Source organism: Lasioglossum baleicum, chromosome 6 (assembly GCF_051020765.1).
Source record: "Lasioglossum baleicum chromosome 6, iyLasBale1, whole genome shotgun sequence".
NCBI classification, from domain to species: domain Eukaryota; kingdom Metazoa; phylum Arthropoda; class Insecta; order Hymenoptera; family Halictidae; genus Lasioglossum; species Lasioglossum baleicum.
This window is the reverse complement of record NC_134934.1, coordinates 6,240,342-6,261,145: the sequence shown is the minus strand read 5'-3', so window position 1 is coordinate 6,261,145 and position 20,804 is coordinate 6,240,342. Positions and strand designations below refer to the sequence as shown.

General features: G+C 44.1%; 2 protein-coding genes across 4 annotated transcripts in view; one reads left to right on the top strand and one right to left on the bottom strand.

Annotated features, from left to right (window-relative positions):
* Window positions 1-3,889: 3,889 nt before the first annotated feature.
* Window positions 3,890-20,804, top strand: part of Nudc (nuclear distribution C, dynein complex regulator) — a 102,149-nt gene continuing 85,234 nt past the window's right edge. The window contains exons 1-4 of the mRNA XM_076425540.1: window positions 3,890-4,082; window positions 4,168-4,248; window positions 4,816-5,034; window positions 5,126-5,314. Of these exons, the coding sequence (XP_076281655.1) occupies window positions 4,008-4,082; window positions 4,168-4,248; window positions 4,816-5,034; window positions 5,126-5,314 (564 nt within the window). The 5' untranslated portion in view covers window positions 3,890-4,007. The remainder of the gene's footprint in view (window positions 4,083-4,167; window positions 4,249-4,815; window positions 5,035-5,125; window positions 5,315-20,804) is intronic.
* Window positions 5,847-20,804, bottom strand: part of LOC143209627 (uncharacterized) — a 71,471-nt gene continuing 56,513 nt past the window's right edge. Inside the window, exons 2-4 of one of the 3 annotated variants that reach the window (XM_076425549.1) lie at window positions 9,021-9,203; window positions 7,983-8,247; window positions 5,865-7,345 (exon numbers count right to left, since the gene is read on the bottom strand). In XM_076425549.1, coding sequence (XP_076281664.1) covers window positions 7,320-7,345; window positions 7,983-8,247; window positions 9,021-9,203 — 474 coding nt within the window. In that variant the 3' untranslated portion in view covers window positions 5,865-7,319. Of the gene's footprint in view, window positions 8,248-9,020; window positions 9,204-20,804 lie in introns of all 3 variants that reach the window. The other 2 variants (XM_076425551.1, XM_076425548.1) reach the window with 2 other exon arrangements.

Here is a 20,804-nt window from a genome sequence, read left to right as displayed (position 1 = left end):
ATGTGGCCGGTGTTCATGGCCGTTCCACGTGGCGAAGGAAAAAGAAGAACCCCCGGATAGTGCCCTGCCCCCTGGTCGTAGCCGAGGAAAAATGATCTTACGCGTGACGGGGACCTGACGATGAATGAATGATGAATGCGGCCTGTACGCATAGATTGCATTAGAATCCGTGCGCTGGGTGACCAACACAATGCCTCGAGACATTAAAGGCGTGTACTTAAAGGGACTGCTCCCTTGATACGGTACATTTAATCCTTTTTTTACGATTTAACACATGGGTTTTCCTGAAACTTGCTGGTCACATTTTTTGATTAATTCGTCATTCGTGTTACACTAAAAATCGCACGAAAACTTTATCAGTCACGCTCCGTATTCTATCGTTGAGGAGGATTTCAGAAGAAAAATGCTACAATGCCCTGGTCTAAAAATTATTATAATGAAGAGACACGATCTTATACCCAGAAAGGATGCAGGATTCGCTGTGCATAAAAATTCTCATTGTGCACGGGTAATTGGCGAGGGAGACGCGGCCGGGTGTCAGCGGCTGGTTTCGCCGCACAAGGGGTTGGTAATCGTGTGCGATGCGACGGTCAGAGACGATAACAATGAGTCTCGAATTCCTATTCCATGTTCTTCCTCACCACTTCGGAATAGCGGCCTCCTCCCCCGGGACAGGTGAGGAGTCTGCGAGGAATAGTGGCGACGAACATAAACGTAAGCCGCACACGTGTGCACGCGCGGAAGACCCGCGACGCAGCGCGCCGGAGCGTAGCCCGTCGATGCACATAATGAGCCGGTGTCCACCGGGCAGAACGAGTTAATTAATCCTCCAGAGACGAGCGGACACACGCTGCATGCGTCGCTCGATAATTACCCGCGCAAGTGCGCTCACACTCGCAGTCGTCAAGTTCCTATTGCATCGCGCGCGATTTCCTCGAGCCCGTCGCGTCAGCCATCTGGCGCACACGGTTTGCCGGCGATCGAGACGAGACACGTCGAATCGATTCCCGTGTCGATTTCCCATTGTCGATGACACTCCGGTCCACCTTCCCCGCCAGGGAAAAAGCGGGAACTCTATCGGGAAAATTTTATTTTAACGGTCGCATCGACCGAGACCCTCCGAAATCCATACCCGTCTGTGATCTCTTCCTTTTGCACGCTCCTCGAAGGGTATCGATTGCGAATTTCGAGAGTTAGCTATGTACTTCAATCCTCTACGATTCCAAACGAAACTGTGGGACTGACTCGGCGATCTTCAGCTTTCGGACACGGAATTAACATGTTCAGGAGAGAAGTGATCCTGTGCGAAACTGAAAGTACAGCGATGCTCTGTGACTGCTAGACTGCGGGTCTTTATAAGGAATATGGGTTTCGTGCATCGGTAGCGAGAAACAGGAATCGTGTAAATAATTATTTCGGCTCTTAAGAATTGAATACACGACGAATAATGCGATCGTTCAGCAAATTCTTACTCAATTCGAAACAGTCCACCTACACACACTGCCTCTAATTTCTTCCATTGTAACTAAACTCACGTTTCTCGAGCACTTAAGCTCGCTCGATTTCACACAGAAGCAAATTGACTACAATAGAAACCTGTTTGCAAGAAAGACTACAATGTGTGTTTTCTGTCTGTAGATGTTTCTAACCAGTTTCTAGGTTCAATACTTAGGGGATCGGTGACCGATGACGCGTGAAATCAAGCCTGGCTAATCGAGATTAGACTCAGCGCCGTGCTGCGACCAAAGCAACCCCTGTTACAGGTGTAAAGGAAACAGTAAAAGTCTCCCATCAGCATGAGTCTACTAAAAAGAGGCCTCGGAGCGTGAAGAAAGCTATAGCTGAAGCTTCACACTTGACTACAGCTTCCTCTGCTAAAATATACCGATGTTTTCTTCAAAATTACTAAAATAGCTGTGCCAGTCAAACGCGAGGCGACAATTCAATCGCTTAACCCCAGACAGGCCAGGAAGAGAGTTAATTATAGCTGAGCAGGGAGTTAGAATCGAAGATAGTCACACCGAAGAAGCCGATAATGAATCTGTACGTCTTCTTAAACGTGTTCGCGTCACTGTTGATTACCGGGAGGAGGCGATTCCCTATTTAGAGCGGTATCCGCTCCCCGCTGGTGGAGATCAGAACGGCGAGAAACACGACGAGTAATTATCCTCGAAACGGAAACGCACCCTAATCCTTGGGCCCTTCCTGCATTGAGTAGCTGGTGGTCCCGCGTGCACATTAACGGCATGTGTGCCGAGTGCGTGCGACGTGATTGATTTGCTCGGCGTGCGGCTAACTCGAATCAGACGACGAAGCATCCACGCACACGCGACCCTGATCAGAGCCACTGTACAGGACTTGCTACAGTACTATAGGAAAAGGGAATTTAAGCTGCATATACAACACGATTTGTTGTGCCAGTCAGTAAAGATTCAATTTGACAATTCAGCTAGCAGGTAACTATTTTATATATGTATTATCGAAACAGTCACGTTCCTCTGATTAGTTTGGATAATCGAGGTCTAATGCAGTGTAAATTAAACGAGTAAATAGGATCCAAATTGTATTGTGTTTCGTGTCTTTTTTATCAGAAAATTATCAGGAATATGTTGGTAAGAATTCACTTAAAAATTGATTAAGAAATCTTCGATTCGTACTGCAGAAGTTAATAAGTAATCTAATGGAAATAAATAGGAAATTGCTCTTATCGAAACGCGTCGGCTAGCTAAATTACTTCAATTCCTAGCGTTCATCGATAAGCAAGGTTCTTCTGTAAGTGCAAATAGCTACTTTGTGCTTCGAGAAGAATAGAGATTAGCATTCCACAGCGGTGAATTTCTGAAGCGCAATCGTCAAGAATCGCGCTCTAGACGTATAAACGTTGGTCTGCTTAGAATAATTCTCGGTTGTGAGCTTTACAAAGGCCGAAGTTCGCAGAATGACTAGTTTGTTGGAATCAAAGATCGAGACCATCTTATGTATCATTAATCGTTTAAGGAAAGATGTAGACAAGAAAACATGGATATCCAGGCTGTTGAATGAATAGTTCATGAATTAATGGACGCTTCGTAATTAAACGAGATACAAAAAAGATCTTGTCTTAAGGAATGTGTACAATTACAGCGGCAAGGATAAAAAGTAGTAATAAAGAGCGCGTTCGTTAAGGTAGAGAAGCTCAGCTTGTAGAGTTTTTATATCTCCGATTATGGTTCTTGCATACGCATCTTTTTACTCATACTGTTCAACGATTCACCCTATATTGTTGTGGATAATATATGAGAAACCAAACAGCAATTACTTTCATAAAGTTTACAAAGGAACATATCCTTTAGTCGATATTGTTAAACATATAGAAATATCGATTGTTAATTAATTATCGACAAACAGAGAAAACGACAATTGCGGTAGTAGATAATGAAATCAAAAGTGAAGAACTCTTTGGGTAAAAGAGGCGGGAAAGCTTCCGAAAATCGGTCAAATCAGATTGAGCTAAAATTTAGCAAGAATTTTGAACTAAAAGCATGTTTTCCAAAGGGGTTTTGGTGACTCAAAAAAAAATTTCCTTTCACTCTCGTGTCGTTTTCTACCTTATCGACAAAACATTTTCTACAAAAACAGTCTGGTAGAACAGACTTGTCCACCGACGAAATACTATTAAAGACTGCCATCACAGACGAGATTCTATTGTGCTATTAGTACAGACGAGATATAGAAATATAGATATATCCTATATCTCGTCGGTGCTATTAGTCATTTTTAAATATTAGTTGATTATTGCCCTACTCTGCTGGCAGGTCTACAGATAGCTAGCTAGTTCTCTTATCCCACGACAGAGGTCGCCATGTCTATCATTTGGTGGTGTGTTTGGTCGATAATTCGAGAAGCTTCGTAAAGCAGAAACGTGGTGTGGTAACAAAGTGTTCCTGTTTCAAACGCTGTTGCGGAACGTTTGTCGTGTGTTACTGTGTTTCCCGAGATTTATTTTCTTGTGAAAAGCCCGACGAACAATGTCGAGCAATGAAGGGAAATTCGACGGAATGCTGCTGGCCATGGCCCAGCAACACGAGGGTGGTGTTCAAGAAGTGAGTAACCAGTTTCTTTGCCGGTATAGGTTATGTTTCACTGGTGCACAATCAGCGTTACATCGAATTTCTCTTTGATTCGCAGCTGTTGGACACAATCTTCAGTTTTCTCGCTAGGAAAACAGATTTTTACACTGGCGGTGACGATGAGAATGCTGCAGAAAAGGTAATTCTTTGCACCGTTCTAAACGATTATTCCACAACTTTCATCTTGCTACTTATTTTATTTTTTCTACGATATCTCTTGCTTATATTGAAATTCGAGTGAAATGTAGTGACCCTTTATATCATTCGCATATTTATACGTTCTAGAAAGTGTGACTGTATAGTCTTTCTCTGTGGACATGAAATATAAACATTCCTTGTTCGCATTTTTTTCTACACTGTACTGAGCTTTCTTTTATTTTTTTTATACGTCATTTCAATTCTTTGTTCTCTGTTCTGCTAATTCTTTTAAAACAAAAAGTTCCAGTAAATTTGTAATTACTTGTTTTTGTATTACTACTGATTTACTAGTAGATTATAAGGTTCAACGTATTCATATGGAATGTATAATGGATATTTAACACTTTAGGTAACTATCAGCAATTATTTCATATCTCTTTGACATTTATGATTATCAAATTTCTTGGTAACTTACTCTAATAATTTTTTTGGGGATTACCATTTAAAAAATGACCTTTAGTATCACATTAAATAAGTATAGAGATAACCGATTTCTCTTTTATTTCAGCTTGTCCTTAACAAATTCAGGCAACATCAAAGCCTAGCGATTGCAAAAGCAGCTAGCGAGAAGGCAGAACGCGAAGAACAAGAGAGACGACGCAAAGAGAGACTGGAAAAGAAAAAGAGAGAAGAGAGAGCAGAGGAGGAAAAGATGAATTCCGAACGTAAGATTGTGGAGCTGACTGACGATGAAGCTGTCTGGTTACAGAAAGAAATAGATAGTAAGGTACTTGAACAGTTGCAGTCGATTGTACAGTTGATTATACATTGTTGCATAAAATATATATTTACAAATGATGTCTGCTTATTTAACCTAGAAAGCAGAAAAGGAGGCTCCAGCAGTGCCCGGGCCCAGCGGAGACAACGCAGATGGTGCCAAGAAGGAAGAGAACATGGAGGATGAAGAGGAGGAAGACGAGGAGGAAAAGAACAAACTCAAGCCTAACAGTGGAAACGGCGCAAACATGAAACACTACGACTGGGCTCAGACTCTGCAGGACCTGGAGGTAAGTACCATGAACAATTTACACAAAGATATTGAATGTTTCTCTTTGAAATTGTATTATATCAAATATTCTTATAGCTATATAATGATTGTGTTTTATGCAACAATAAAACCATTTTAACCAAGTAGATTCTTTTTTAATTCGACACTCAAAAGAATTCTTTTTTTAGCCTGGCTAAAGATTTTTACTATTAACAAAGATAATTTCGTCTGATAATGCGGTCTAAAAAAAATTTTAATTTCTTTTTGCGTTTCGATATTCAGCAGGCGATTTTTATATTATCCCCGAGCATATTATATTTTCGTTATTAGAGTGATATTGTTAGTGAACGTTTTACTTACGTTTTTCGACCCTCGCTCATTCTTTGGAACTAATTACAGAGAATATTTGCTCTTTCATACTTGAGAAGAATGCACAAAATTGCAATAGAATTAGAACGAAATCGTATACTTCACAGAATCCGAAAAAACAAACAAAACTTTCATGCAAAGAGCGTAAGAGGATCATTTGTTCAGCGTTGTTTTTTTCGGGGTGAGGAGAGACGAGAAATAAAACAACATTTGCTTTTATTATGGTTTGACAGTTTCTTGTTGGATCGACGATTAATTAATACGCAAGTAATATCACAGTTGCGGGAAACGATCGGCGCGATCGCATTTCCCGGTTTGCTTTCTCCGTACGATTCCTGGAACGACACCCCGACGGAATCCGGGTTTTATTCAGCGTTTTGTTAGTAACAATTAAATAACGACCCCTAAATTAACATCCGCTTAAATCTTACTCCCATCTCGTCGATTGCTCCGGCCACTGTCCGTTTATCGAACTGGTACTGTGCGTATGACTTAACGAAGTTTCACCGATGATGACGACGACACCGCAACCATCTAACGCGTTACAATTGCATCGTATCGGTTCTCTCCTCGGTTTCAGCGACTGTCGCACTGTTTCCCAACATTTTCTATGGTTTCCCAACATTTTCTGACTCGCAGCCTCCTTGCCGCACAGTTTTCTTTGACGAGAAAACCGTTTTCAACATTGGAACTACCAGAGGAGCCAAAACAGCTCGTTTCAAATTCTTTAGTTGTATTGAATACACCGATTCATTCGTGATAGTGTAATAATTAGACTACGGATTTTAAGTATTGCATATTGAAAAATAGTTAGATATTTGAAGCAGTAGAAAGATTTTATCCAAGAAGCAGTTGAAAGATTCTATCCAACTCCATTATGATTGATTTAGACTTTTATTTCACACAAAGATCCGCAATCTAACTAAAAATCATGTACCCAAAGTCTCAATTTTGTGGATAAAACATTTTGGAAACCTAAGGATCCTCAGGATCAATTTGAACAGAACATGAAGGTAAGGAGACTTTTTCGGCATCCACGACAGGAAGCCATAGACTATCGGCTCGCTATAGTCGCTATTTGGTCTGTCCACGATCTCGAGATCTATCTTTGATCGATCGAGATCGTTCGAGAGTAGAGGGAGAACCGGTCCGAATGGGAACGAAGAAGCTACAGCCTATGCAGGCATCGAATCGCCGTCTTAGAGAAGAGAAAAACAGAAGAAACATAGAGAGAAAGGTTCTACAATACTCGTCGGAGGTCGGGGATCCAACGGGACCCCTTCGTAGGGAACGCTCGAACGCTCCAACGGAAATAGGATCGCGTTCGAACGATCCACTTGCTAAAACTACGTTCATTACATCAATGTAATTACTGAGTTTTCACGTACCGCACGCCGGACACGGTGCGATACAGCCTTTGAAACGTTATCGCTAATCGTGAGCTCTACCCTATCGGTCTAACTGGTCAGAATATACATGTACAGCGTGAATACAAGCTTTAGATCGCTCGTGATCGCAGGGGCGTTCGGTATTTCAGTTCATCCGCGTCTCCTAAGCGATCACGGTTCCCCTTGTTTCGTTGTCCACGTTCTTCCACCTGGTTCCTCGGCTTTCAGGACACCATCGCTCACCTGGTTGTTATCCTTGGATTCGACCTAGTGATACTTGTCGCGAACTCTCACTGGAAGCAGAAGAAAATTGCTTGGATAGGGCGTTGTTCATAAAGATTCAGGCTAGATCCTCTAGACTCTAGATCTATAAGCATCACAATAAAGTTGCAGCTTCGAATATATCGGAACTGTGAACGAAGCTATGTATGTACGTAAGCGCAGAGACTGCTCTGGTGACTTCAATGAATGGTAAGAGCGCTGCTGCCTGGCGTAACTCATTGACGATGGATAACGAAGTCATAAATGTTTTTCATTCAATATTCGTAAGTCCAATTATTAATGAAAATGTTTCGACTAGATAAAAATTATTACAGGGTCAGTGTGCTAAGAAGCAAAGTGTTCATTGATTTAAAGTCTTCGTCTTGCAAATTGGGTCTTGGTGCCTAACCCAGACCTAGTTCCACACAACAATGAGTTAAGATACAAGTGTAAATTGCAGCAAGAGAACACGAGACAGTTTCAAAGAAGCTATTCGCATCCTTTGACTTTAAACTTTAAGTTAAAAAGCAGCAGACTTTTTCAAGAAGATGAAAGACACAGTTCGTCTACGCCTGCTTCGGGTCTATTCTTAATTGGACAAGAGACCAGACGTGATCACGACGGGGAGCTCTTTAATTTAACAAAGGAATAGCGAATCAGTACACTCACTCTCCATGAAGAGGATGCCGAGGAGCAGGCCAACCATGAATAGGAAGCTCATCGTGCAGATAAGCACGGTGAGCTGGTTCCTCGCGCAGCAGGACTTCCTGTAGACAGTGGTCGGTCTGCCAAGACCGTTCACAACTGTGAAGTGAGTGCTGCTCGCCACCGAAGCTGTGTCCGTCTGTTTCGGCGCCGTCACCGTGGGCGGATGAATGGCAGCGAGATTAGCCAGGTTCGCGGCTGTCAATAGCAACGTGCCCGACGCGGCGCTCTGCAACACACAAATAATCACCCGTCTCATCAGTCAGTCATTCTTGTACGAAACACCCTCTGGCTCCTCCCTGTCATGATCCTAATCGAATTTGCGGAGAGTCGTGAAAGTCATACTGTCCATCATCGTCCGAGTCTTACGTGTCTTCGGAGGAATCTGGCACGCCTCTGTCTTGATATTTTCTAACAAACAATTTTGGAAAGTTCGTCTATGTCCTGTGTTTGATTTAGAATGAGAACCCCGATTTTCCTGTAGGGAATGTCCAAATTCTTCTGTGTTGAATGGTTGCACAAGACAGGAACAGTTTAGACGCATATGCATCGTCTTTTTAATTTAGTCACGTTTGTATGTGTCTGAAAAAAGACCTGCAGTAATTCAGTCTTCGTTTCGTTATGTACGTTGACGTTTCAACCAGTCGATTACTCGAAGGAACTTCAAGAATCATGCTTGAGATCCTCAAGACCTCTGTTCGACTCCTCAAAGCAACCTTAGTAGTTCGGTCTCCGTTTCGTGGTGTATGTCGATGTCCCAACCAGTCGACTGATCACTTTAGGGTTACTTAGTCAGACCCCAAGCACAGTGATCCCAAGAATCATGCTTGAGACCCGCAAGACTCCCAAGTCTCCAGAGCAACCACAGTGCAGTTCAGTGGTCGTTTCGTCGTCTAAGTTGGCATCCGGACCAGGTTCTCGATTAGTACATGAACAAAGAAGATTCGACGAAGTTAATGAGTTAGGTTTGCCGATTAGAGGATCGCAGCGGCATTTGCTTACGTGTGTGCTGGCGGTGGACCCTTGCGACGAGGTGGATCCCCTGGAAGGTGAGTTCGGGTGTAGATGATGAGCCCAGCTACCATTCTCGCTGTCCCTCTCGCTGCGCCCGACCAAGGACGGCCTTGGTATGTGCCAGGAAAGCGGGCTGCCCGCTACCGCCGTCGTATCCGCCGTCGCCTCGATCTGAAACCAACGTAAATCGACGTGAAGCTTTTGATTGCATAAGCAATAATGTCGCGCCGATTACACTCTTCTCCGCCTCGCCCGCATGTCCTCCACCTGCAACCGCGTGTCGTTTATCTGTCGCCGAGGGAACATTACTCTACATGCGGCCTACAGGTTATATCTCGGTTCCATCTGTTCGACGAGAGGGAGTCAGCTCGTCGCGGTCTCGGATTGACCAATAAGCAGATTAAGTGGCCACTTAAAACGGTGTATTTCGAACGAAACCGAAGACACGCACACGCACACATATGCGAGCAGGCTTCACGCTTCGATATTATTCTCAGAGCTTCGATATTAATTAGGTAGAAGCCGCGCGGGCTCGCGATAACTGCGAAATTACGGACCGAGAGGAACGCAACGGGAGCATTGTGTTCACCCGGTTTCTACATGCTCGCCGTCATAAACAAACTTTGCATACCAGTGTCGGCGACGTTTTCGAAACAGTGTTGCAACCGCTCATTGTTCTAGCGCGGTTCCATCTGCGGGTAGCCGTGCATTGTCTGCAAACCAGGCGACGAGACGATGCACCCGAGACGAAACCAACGTGGGTCCTCTCTTCCACGAGAACTTTTCTCGACGGAGAAAGAGAGAGAGAGAGTCCTCCTCTTCCTTCTCCTCCTCTATCGAAAGAGAGAGCATTCTCGATTCCCAGAAGCCGCGAGAATCAGTGATAAATCATCGGAATTCATCTTCTTCTCTGGCAAACGAGATCTCGTTCTATACGAAGAATCTCGGGCAGCTCGATCTCGTGGCATTCCGGTTTAATCTTGCACAATGATCGGTTAAGTGGGGTAGAAGTCCGGCGAGTAACAAGTCCCGACCAGAAATCTTCATTTGTAAACAATCCAGTAAAGTCTACATTAAGCTGCATGGGAAAGACCTGTTGATCAATCAACTGTTTCGAGTTACAGCTCTCCATTGTCGTTATTTTGTGTATAAAATCCTCGGTCTATTCCTTATGGTCCCCACTCTAGCCTTCATTCACCGTGTATCACCTTCAAATACAGCTGCTCACTTGTGTCACACGAGTGCAAAGTCTTACTCATCTCACACGTGAACGAGTACAAAATCCAACTATCATGTGTCTCATGAAATTTTGCATAGGTTCACGCGAAAAACGGTACTTCCCCACTATATCTCACTGTTTTTGATTCTGTCGTTTCCTCGGTTCGTGAAGCACGGTCCCCAAGGTGGCCGCGAAACGCTTTCATGGCCAGTGCGCGCCGAACCGCGAGCATTTCCGCGACTTTGACACTGGAGGTCCCTTCGATGGTCCAGCTCTCGACTGGGCTCCAGAGTGCAGGCGAGCGTACACAGGCCGATTACGCCGGTTAATTGGCCATTTTCGCACGTAAATCAGCCGGCGTTTCGCACCGTGGTGGCCTACCTTCGCCGCCTGTTGCCGCCCAAGGTCCGAGCCGCTCTTGTCTCTCTCGCCGCGTTCTTTTTCGCGGCGCTACCGCTCCGGATCGAAGAGCTGTATCGGCTCTAATGGAACACGCCGGGCTTCGAACACGATTTATGCGTCCTGTCGGGCGTGGCCCGCTCAAAAATAACGTGGAAGCAGCCTTGCCCGGCATTTTTTTTCTTGTTGCCGATCCCGATCTTCCGGGATCTACGCGAAACGAGGGTCGTATGAGAGCGGCTCTCGTTTCGATCCTCGATCCTGTGAGATCGGTGACGTAGTATCGCGTGGACCTTCGTGGATCGACAATCCTTTCCTTCCATACGTTGATATTGTTTTATGCTTGGATATTGTTATCGGTTGTTCTGAACATAAAAGTAACATGGCTTGAAAGCAATCATCTGGTGAAGATAGAGGGTAATGAACAGTTTGTATCATAGATAGAGCGTCAAAGGTATTATTGAAATACGTATTGGTAGCGTTTTATTACACTGCAGATTTTATTCTTATCCTTCATATTTATTCCAAGAAATAAAATGAATATTATAGCAATCCTGAAACCCGATGTCTTATACAATAACCACGAAAGTCCCTATCCACAGGCATGGTAATGTTCACAGGGCTACGATTGGCCCGGCTAATGGAAGGAAGACGTGCCGAGGCGCGACAGGAATAAGCGGTCAACGTAAAAATCAGAGTTTCACAGTGTCCTGTTACATGGACCCTAGCACAGGTGCGGCGCTTCGAGGCTGACCAGTGTATTGAATTCCACAAAAATTCTTCGCGACGCCTCTCTTTGAGCGTCGCCCAGGCCATTCTCTCGTTTTCTCGGTCTCGCTCCAGCAAGCGGCGCGTGGCGCCTCCCGTGCCAGCAAAAATTTCCAGATATACCGGCCACGCAACGAATACCTGTCACCCGCGACACCGCGCGCTGTCAGGTATCGGGATTCAGTTATGAAACCCCCCGGGTACCGACGGCGACAAGACGATTTCATCGACGAAGCCGTTCTCCTCCATTGTCTAGGATCTGTTGCGCCAGATATACTGGCAACCGTCGCCACCTTCTCGCCGCTTGTAATCTCATTATATACCCTCGATACGATTTACCAGCCGTAAACACGACACCGAGAATGACAGTGTCTCCGCGATGCATCTCTGTCTTCGACGATGACGCTCTGCCACGCGTTCAAGTCATCGGATTGCTGATGGCACGCGTTCGGGAAGCGTTGGCTTGGCTGTGCCATAGTTAATAGTCCACAGTGTTGGAAATAATCATTGCATTCTTCTTGACAGCTTATTTATCCGCGATCATTTAATTGTCCCATGAAAATCGAAGAGGAACCGATGCATAAACGGTGAAGTATTTATTCCACTAATTTGAAAAATTGTTAACAAATGGAGAACTTGTTGTTTTCGTATACTCAGAGAGTCTTAAGATTGACGAAGATCTTTTTGTGAGATCAGGAAGTATTAATGTCGTTAATCATTGTTTGCCTTATCTCCTTCTTATAGGTTCTTCAGCTTGCTAGGGAGGCTTCAACGATCCCAAGAGGCTCGAAGAATATATCCGTCTTTCAGCTTCGTCTTTCTGTTCTGTTTGCTCGCTTATGCAAAAATTTGTCCGCGAGGAAGCGGCGACTCGCTCGGAATTCCCCTCGGCGCGGATTAATTCGTCAACCGGTTGCATTATATTTCTACGCTTAGGATCATTCGGCAGAGCCACGTCAGTTGATCCACCTCGGGCTACGTTCTCTCGTTACCGATACTCGAGGCAGCGATTAGATCGTTGCTAATGAGCGTCGTCCGCAGATGCGTGAACACACATGATCATAAAAAAAGACAAATGTTACAAGGTAGCGATAACAGATTCCGTGGTTTCTCCTTGTGCATCCCACGACAGTCCGCTTTCCTTCGGCAGTGATATAGTCTGGAAATAGCTATGCGGTTTGGGAAAATGTTTCGTTGTAGATGATTCAACGGTGATTCGCTTCTCATGTCAATATCGACCACGGAATTATGCTAATGTGTGCCGGCGGTCCTTCCGTCTTCGAGGGAAAGAATTTTTCTGAGAGAATCGTGTACCTTTGAGACGACGCTGCTGAGACTATTAATTTGAGTTTCGAGCGCCAAGGACACCCACATGTTTTATCTACCGGTAGCTATTTTTAACTTCGGTTTTTGAACGCATGGTCTTTTATAATTCTCAATACTAACTCCTGGAAGAAAGAATCGGGGGAAGTAGATTTATTTCGTGATGCAAGGCTTTTATTGTGTGTATTGAAATATGTATGCAGCGGCAAATTTTATTAATTGACGATCTCAATTTCTGAGATAAGATTTTCTATTAAAATCCAGCAATTTATAAAGTCCTCAGATCATTCACCTTTATCGAAGAGAAACCTGTGAGGGCTCGAACAGACAGTCCATAAGCGAAGCTTTTATAGTTGGGAATTCCTGGCAGAAGTTGAAGACCAGGGTCTGACGTCATGGTTGTCAAGCTTATTTTTTTGCGGACACCTCCTACGATCGGGAAACCGGAATGTCTATGGTGTGACGGCGCGTTCACCCCATCGGTGCTCTTTAATATTCGACGACGATGACCATTCTTATCGCGCGTTGAAATTCCATGACGGCATTTTTACTAAGGAGGACGAAGTAGCGTTAATTCTACAAATTCAATGCAGATTTCTCGAACGGTCAGACGTATTTACGATAAACGTTTTAACGTACAACGAATTGGATTGATTAATGTGAGTCGAAAAGTGACTAAAATGTACCGCATCTTGTGTTTAATACGACAAAGAATACCTCTCACCACGCACTTTTCACTTTTCCGTCTTCGACAGTGTCGAAAGAGTTCGCTACAGAATCCGCTGAAAAACCAACGGCTCCCTCCAGCCAAGATATTACGGAGGCACGCGGATCCATTACATTTTGCATACTAGTTATCCTCAGTGTTTCCCGCGACCTAAAGATCGTCGCGCAGTTGCTATCACAAGGCGCAAGGCTCGGTTCCGTTCAAGGATCCTTCTAACAACAGCAAGCATTACGTTTCCCCTAAGCGTTGATATAACGCGACGCCTTCGTTACATCGGCGTCAGGTAACGGTCGAGGAGTCATTACACCGGGATGCTCGTTAAGGCGAACGCAATTAACGATCTTGCTCGAGGCGAACCGTTCGATCCGGATCTTCGAGCTTGTATCCTCCATCGCAACGGAAAACGCAGAAACAAATGCAGAAAAAGGAATTTAAAAAAAAAACAGCAATTGTATTTAGCACTGCTCAAATTTGTTGATTTCTTAATAGAAGTATAAATATCAGTCAGAAGTATAAGACGATAAAGAGTGAATGTTGAAATTTAGTTGGCAATATTCTAAGAAATCTTGCTACTCTTCATTTTTCTACCCGTTCCGAAGGGCACAATTAGATCTCACCAATTAAGCGTTCACTATGCTCGCACGACCAATTTGAGCGCGTTCCTACCCAGAATCTGGAAACATTGGAAAACGTAGGTGGTGCTAGAGCAGCGCACCTTGTTATTTGCCACTATTAAACGCGAGGAGGCAATAATTTCAATAACGCGCGAGTTTCGTCACGCTCTCGTTTTCGCGACGAGATATCTCGGCGAGAGCGTTGCCACACTGAAAACATAAATCTAAGACCCCTTTTGCCGCGAACGTCTACATATTTTGCAACCCGGCCGGCTCATTACATCGACGATTGCACGCGCGTCTGTTTACCGGTCGCTCGAGAAACGGCCGGCCCCGAAAAAATGTCGAGCGAGCTCGATTACGATCTTCTTCGCCGGCGAATCTTCTCGTTCTCTCGATCCAGATCATCATTTATAATCGACGTTTCGCGAACCAAGTCCTTGAAACATGAGTGCCGCTTCGTCTAGACCGAATCGCGGACGCGGTTACCCTCGCCGCGATTGCGAAAACGCCTCGGAGCGGGGCTAGCTTTTCGTTGAGCGTGAAATCGGCGCGATTCGCGTGCAAATCGCCTGTCGAGATCCACGAGGATCGTGAGGATCGCTACCTGTTCTCGTTTATCCACATCTTCTGTCTCCTGCCATGTGGTTTGGAAAAATACAGTAAATTCTTGCTTAGCGTGATCGGAAAATTGTTCAAAAATACTGTACATATTCATTAGATTGGCCAAGAAGGTATGGCATTTTTCTGTGCAGCGGTATTATTTGAAAAGATAAATATTAAAACAAAATAAAGGCTCGGAGTAATAAGTTCTTCGAAGGTGTCCGAGGTTCGATTAATCGATGAGTATGCGAAAACGATTTTCAGTCGTTGACCTTAGGCTCGCCGATTCGTGGATTTCACTTTCCGCTTAGGTACGTTCTCGATCGTTTATCACCAGGACAGGAGAATCGTTCGTCGACCGCGTGCTGAACGGTTACGTGTGTCGCGTAGGAAAGCTAGACTCCGAGGAATCTCCGGGATTCGTTCGATCAAGGTCTGGATATCTGAGGTTTTGTCTAAGGTCGAACCAGAGAAATCGATTTTGTAATGTGGAGTGCTTTCTCCTGTTCGATGTAAATCCAGGGAACAGACTTCCAGGTATTGGAAACTGGGGAACGCTTATAAAACATTTTTAGTCCGGCATACTTCAGTGAAACAAGCTGTTCCAGTTGAAGTTGTAGTCTGCTCTTTCCTCGAGTGAAGTTCAAACTAGTTTATAGCATTTTAATCTGTGATGACTGCGAATGATACAATATTTTCCAGAAACGACTGTTTCTAGTCAATAAAAAGTCTGTTGTACAGATCTATAGAGTATCTCCAGGAATTTTCGAACAATCGCATAGCAATCAGGATTTTCTAATTCAAAAGCAACACGCAGTGAATCTACCTATCTCGGCTGTCGAACAAGGAGCCAAGGCAATAAAAAACAGCATTAACTTCACAACCACGTGGGAAGAGTGATATTACTGGAGCGGTCGATCCGTCAGCCTCGATCTCCTGAAGTGATACAGATCTAGGCCCGGCGACTGAATCTCTCTGGTCACGTTCCGTCCCGCGGATATAATTTTGAGCCACTTAACAACGTTGTAATCAAACCTTCAACGTCTCCATTAAAGACATTATAAATTGAACCTCTTATCGGCCAACATCTAACGTTCCATCATATAGGATCCGCGATCGTTATTGTCGGTTACCGATGGGTGTGTCACGTCAACTCGGGCACAGCCGAAACCGATGACTAAGTGATGATGACACCGAGAAACACTAAAATTCCAGGCGTCATAATAATTATGTAATTCCCCTCTTACGCGTTCCATGGGTTATTAAGGAAGCATTTCATTAGATTGCGCGACGGCGATGTGTGTCAAACTTTCATTCCCTGGACGATGTGACATTTCTCCGGCCACAACTTCGATTTTTACAGAATCGGGGAATGACTCTAGCGACCTTCCATAGAACGCTAGACCTATTAGATCATTTCTCCATTGAATTTTACTTTCCTTCTCGATCTCCATTAGAAATTGCAAATTTGACGTTTCCTGCAATTGAAAGACTATTAGATCGTCTTCTATTGATCTCTAATTATTCAGTCTTCAGTAGAGTCAGCTCTTTTCAGCAATGGCTACTCTATTCAACCCTATTCTGTTGACTTAAAATGAATATTGATAATTTATTTCAAATTGATCATCATCAAGCATTAAAGCAGTTGCAGCGGTACAAGAAAATACAAATTTCTCTCCTACGAAATTATAAGAACCAAGAAGCTCAAATCACTGTAGCCGTCAAAAGAATCATGTCACAAGAGACGAAGAAAGAAATCACGTTCGCTTACTAATAAAATAATGATTCCAATGCGACTCGCGACGTGTCCGCACACAATACTAGATTACGTCGCGCACAACACTAGACTATGTCGTCAGAAACAATTGCTTCGAACGATCTCGCAAGGTTCTCCGCGAGATAAACGGCGTTATCCTTGCGCGCGTCATCTGCATAAGGACTGCGTGTCCGATCGTGACACATTTGTCGTTGGAAAACGATCGACACCGTATTAGATAAACGATTCAGGCGACTGTAGACAGAGTGAGAGAGAGAGGGATGGGGGGGTAGTGTGGAAGGCGAGAGATGCAGAGATAACGAGAGAGGCAAACTGTGTAACCGGGCGAGCTCTCGGTCCGGTGGCACGCGAGTCGAACGTAATCCACGATGTCGCAATTTCGGAGCGCCACCACGCCGGATCCTTTATTTATGTTGTATATGCAAATTGACCCGACGTGTCGGACGTTTCCAAACGACCTAGAGAAGGTTTCCGAGAGCGGATCCGGTGGAACGGTTCTAATATTTTGCATGCATGTCGAGATCGTGATGGGAACGTGACAAGACCCACGAAACACAGTGCTCCAAACCAACGATATATATTAATAAATAATTTTGTCGTATCGACACAATAGACTTGAACGCTTGAGGCGACTCGAAGATTCTGCTAAATTCTCAAGTTCGCCAGTGTCTTTTTCAATTGACTCTGGTTAACCGACTCAATGGAATTCATTTCTAGAAGGCGAAATTCGGAGTTAGGCTTGACTTTCTACTCGAGCTATTTTTGTAATTCTGTCCCCTTCATTAATATATTCTGTGGATGGTGTGATAGGTACAGTTTTGTAACGCGTATTCTCTAAGTTATGTATCATTGCTACAAATTCTTTTTGCGCAATGACCGCGGTATTATTCATTCGATGCTCGAAGTGTTAAGTTTTTGAAAAAAAGTGTTCGAATAGAATTCATTTAGCGAAGACATTATACTGTTTGCATGGCGCGAAGGTTTCGCGACTTTGCTGTAACCCACTTGTATTCTCGTTTCTTTAACGCGTTGACTACCGTGTCAGCAGTTCCTTAACTTAGCTAGAAGGATTCATGTACTAAATGATGTGTATGGAAAATTTGGAAAAAAGTAAGTGAAAATATTTGGAGTACAGTGTAAAGCGTTGATCTAAGTAAACAAAAACCGTAGGATTCAACAAAAGCGAATATTCCTTGCAGTGGCATACCCCGCGAGTGGCTAAGAAGCTCGAGCTGCCTCAAAACTCTGTGAATATTGCACAATTAAGAAATCTAAGAATAAATGTTCAAGTGGCAATAAAAGTCTGGCAATATGCATGCTAGGGTTAAAAAGACAGAAGTTTCAAACCCGAGTGATAAATGACGGGGAAATCAGTATCCAATAATAAACCTACTCGTGACTGAAAGTCCTGATAAAAATACTGTTCGATGGCTGTCTAGCAAGCATCGACCTATAGTTTATCTCGGGACGCGATCATCATGATGAGTCCGAGGAGGCTGGCAGACGCGCGTAAATAATTTGCGAACAGTATCGCGGCGGGCGTTATGAAATCAATATATTCTCGGCTCCGTTATTTATAGCCGCGACGGGGTCCGTTGATTTATCGTGTCTTGCGTCGGCTTTTCACGGTTGGAAAATATCGACGCCGTGGATCGATTGAGGTTCGAGGATCGTCGGTCATCCGGTCGGTGACTGCCGCCTCGGGGCTACGTGCACGATAAATGAACCTCCCCGAGGTACATACTATCGTCGCAGATACACAGCTACATCTTGTTTCGAATCGATCTTGGCCTCGCGCTTCGAATTTTGCGCAAGGAAAGAAAGCGGTCGAAAGTTCGGCTGAGCCGATTCGTTTCGGACAGCTTCCGTGTCAAGAGGCCTGTTAGAAAGTTCTGTTTGTCAGCGTAGAAATCGTACGGTAAACAGTCTAAATTTCTTATTAATATCAGCTGCCGATGCAGAACATTCGGCAGGCGAGAAACAATCATCGAAATCTCATAGAAACTGGAAATCAAAAGGAAGAGTCTTAACATCAAGGCAATTCAGTCAATGAATTATTGAGAAGGGAATCATTGAGAAGTTCAAATTGATTACTGCGATACTTGTTTCACACGTTTACTGCCCCATCATCTTCGAATGTAGAGAGAATGACAAGGGCGTTTTTGACACAACAGCGACGAGTCATCTCTTAGGTGGATGACAATGTTGTTTTACAAGCTTCAAAGAGGCTCGAAGTTAATTATATATGCAGTGCTTGCTGTCTTCGATTATGCATGATTTATTGAGGCTTATTTAAATTTGTTCATGCTCCATATATGGGATAAGGGATTGTGGACGTCTTAATCCTTCTGCAAGCCACGAGCTGCAATAAAATTTAGATCGCTCGAATCTTTTGCGACGAAAGTTCATTCTTGAACCTGACATACTACAGTATTTAGGTCCGAAGAATCGAAAATCTTTCCCTTCACTACGAAATCTTTGCCTACAATTAATGGGGATTCTATGGTAGATGTGTAGACACTATTTTATCAGCACATACTTGTCCTCAGACTCTTCTAATTAGATGAAGGTTTCAATGAAGGTTCTCAAGCAAACGAGGAAATGACGAAACTTCGCACAATTTTAACCGAATAAGCACGCAACGATATAAACTTCTGCGCATCAGAAAGGCTTCAAACGGAGCCTCAAGCGAAAAGAGAAGCCTTGTAAAATAGATCAAAGGTGATCGCAAAGAAGGCGGCGGAAGCGGGCACAGAGTTCTCAATTAAAAGGAATTCGTCGGGATCGATAGAGCCAATTAGAGGCGGATGAGAGCCGAAGGTTCCGCCGTTAAAATGGCCACGAGCCAACGCTGGAAAAAAATGCCAGCCGACGTTCAATCTCCTGTGACAATCCGCCAGTAGCTAATGAAGATAAACGAGTGGCGAATTTCGCGGCGGATCGTGACGGAAAAGCGAAGGAGCAGCGGACCGTGCAAATCACTGGGACTAATTAAATTTGCGCGAGCAGGCCCGGTGACATAACACACACGGTCTCTTCGAGCACACCTGTTAACAATTCGATTCCACGCGGAAACCGGAGTTCCGATTCTGTTTGCTCGCGTGGCAACTTAGCGTGGTGAGCTCAGAGAAAATGAAAGGACCATCATGGATTCTCCGGCATGTGAAATGTTGGCAGCGAAACATCTCTCGGTTTTATGAAGAAACTGAATCGGAATTGCTCGGCTTCTTCGAATTTTGTGCCAGGAGTGTGGCATCTTGAGGATTTTGTAACTGAAGTGATGAACTTCTAATGAGAAGTATTCAATTTTGTTACTTAACCGGCGGAAGTTCTGGACAAATTCTTAGCTACAGTTTCATTTTCCAATGTTTTAGTAATGTTGTCTGTGGAAAAAGCACAAATGGGTGAGGTGTTGCTTCTAATTATATCTAACATGCAACTAAGCCAAGAACGTTTTATAGCAGTAGGATACACATGAAATTCCAGCAGAAGACTATACAGTCGCCTAGCAGCCATTTAATCAGAACGACGATCGCGACTGTCAATTATCTGAACAACTATTCATAACGAAGGCTCACGAACCGTGTCACAATAATTGGTGTCGTACACCTTAACGATCCCGGATATTATTAGATCGGTCATCCTCGACCTATCGAATCTTCTTCCTAGACGGTGAGGTACGCGTGAAAATTGTAACGTGGTGGCGTTTGTTTAAACGTCCTTCTTGCCTTCCTCTCTCTCTCTGCCGTCGAGGTCGGTCTGATTGCCAATTAGTAGATACCAGAACGATTCGCGGGGAAAAGGCCGTCAAAACGACGAGATATGATCGCTGGGCTGTCACCTTATTGGTTATCATCCGACATTATCAAGAACTCTAAAGGTGACTCTAACATTTGCGACTAATATAGAATGGTAAAATAGAGTTCTTTTCGGAGAAAATAATTTGGCTAAACGACATGAATCGTTGAGACAACTATCAATTTATACAGTTCTTTTCTGTGAGAAATTATTTCACGCATTACCGCATGCTTGTGCTGCCGCCTAGCGGCTCCGCTCGGTAAGCAGCGCGCGACTCTGATTACCTAACAAAATGGCGGCACCTGTCAAAAACACTGTAAATCGCTCAACTTTAAAGACTCCAAACTTTTGAACCACTAATCTCCTAGGATGGAAACTTGGATTTTTGGAATTTTGCTGCCAAAAGTGCAACCGTCAAATTTGTTCAACGGTGTGGTCGAGGGAATTTTTTCCCGCAGTTTGCATCCAGCAGCGAACAAACGAGAGAATGAAAGTGATTGCACAGAGAATCTTCTAGAGCAGACCGAATGAATCGTCCGTGCGA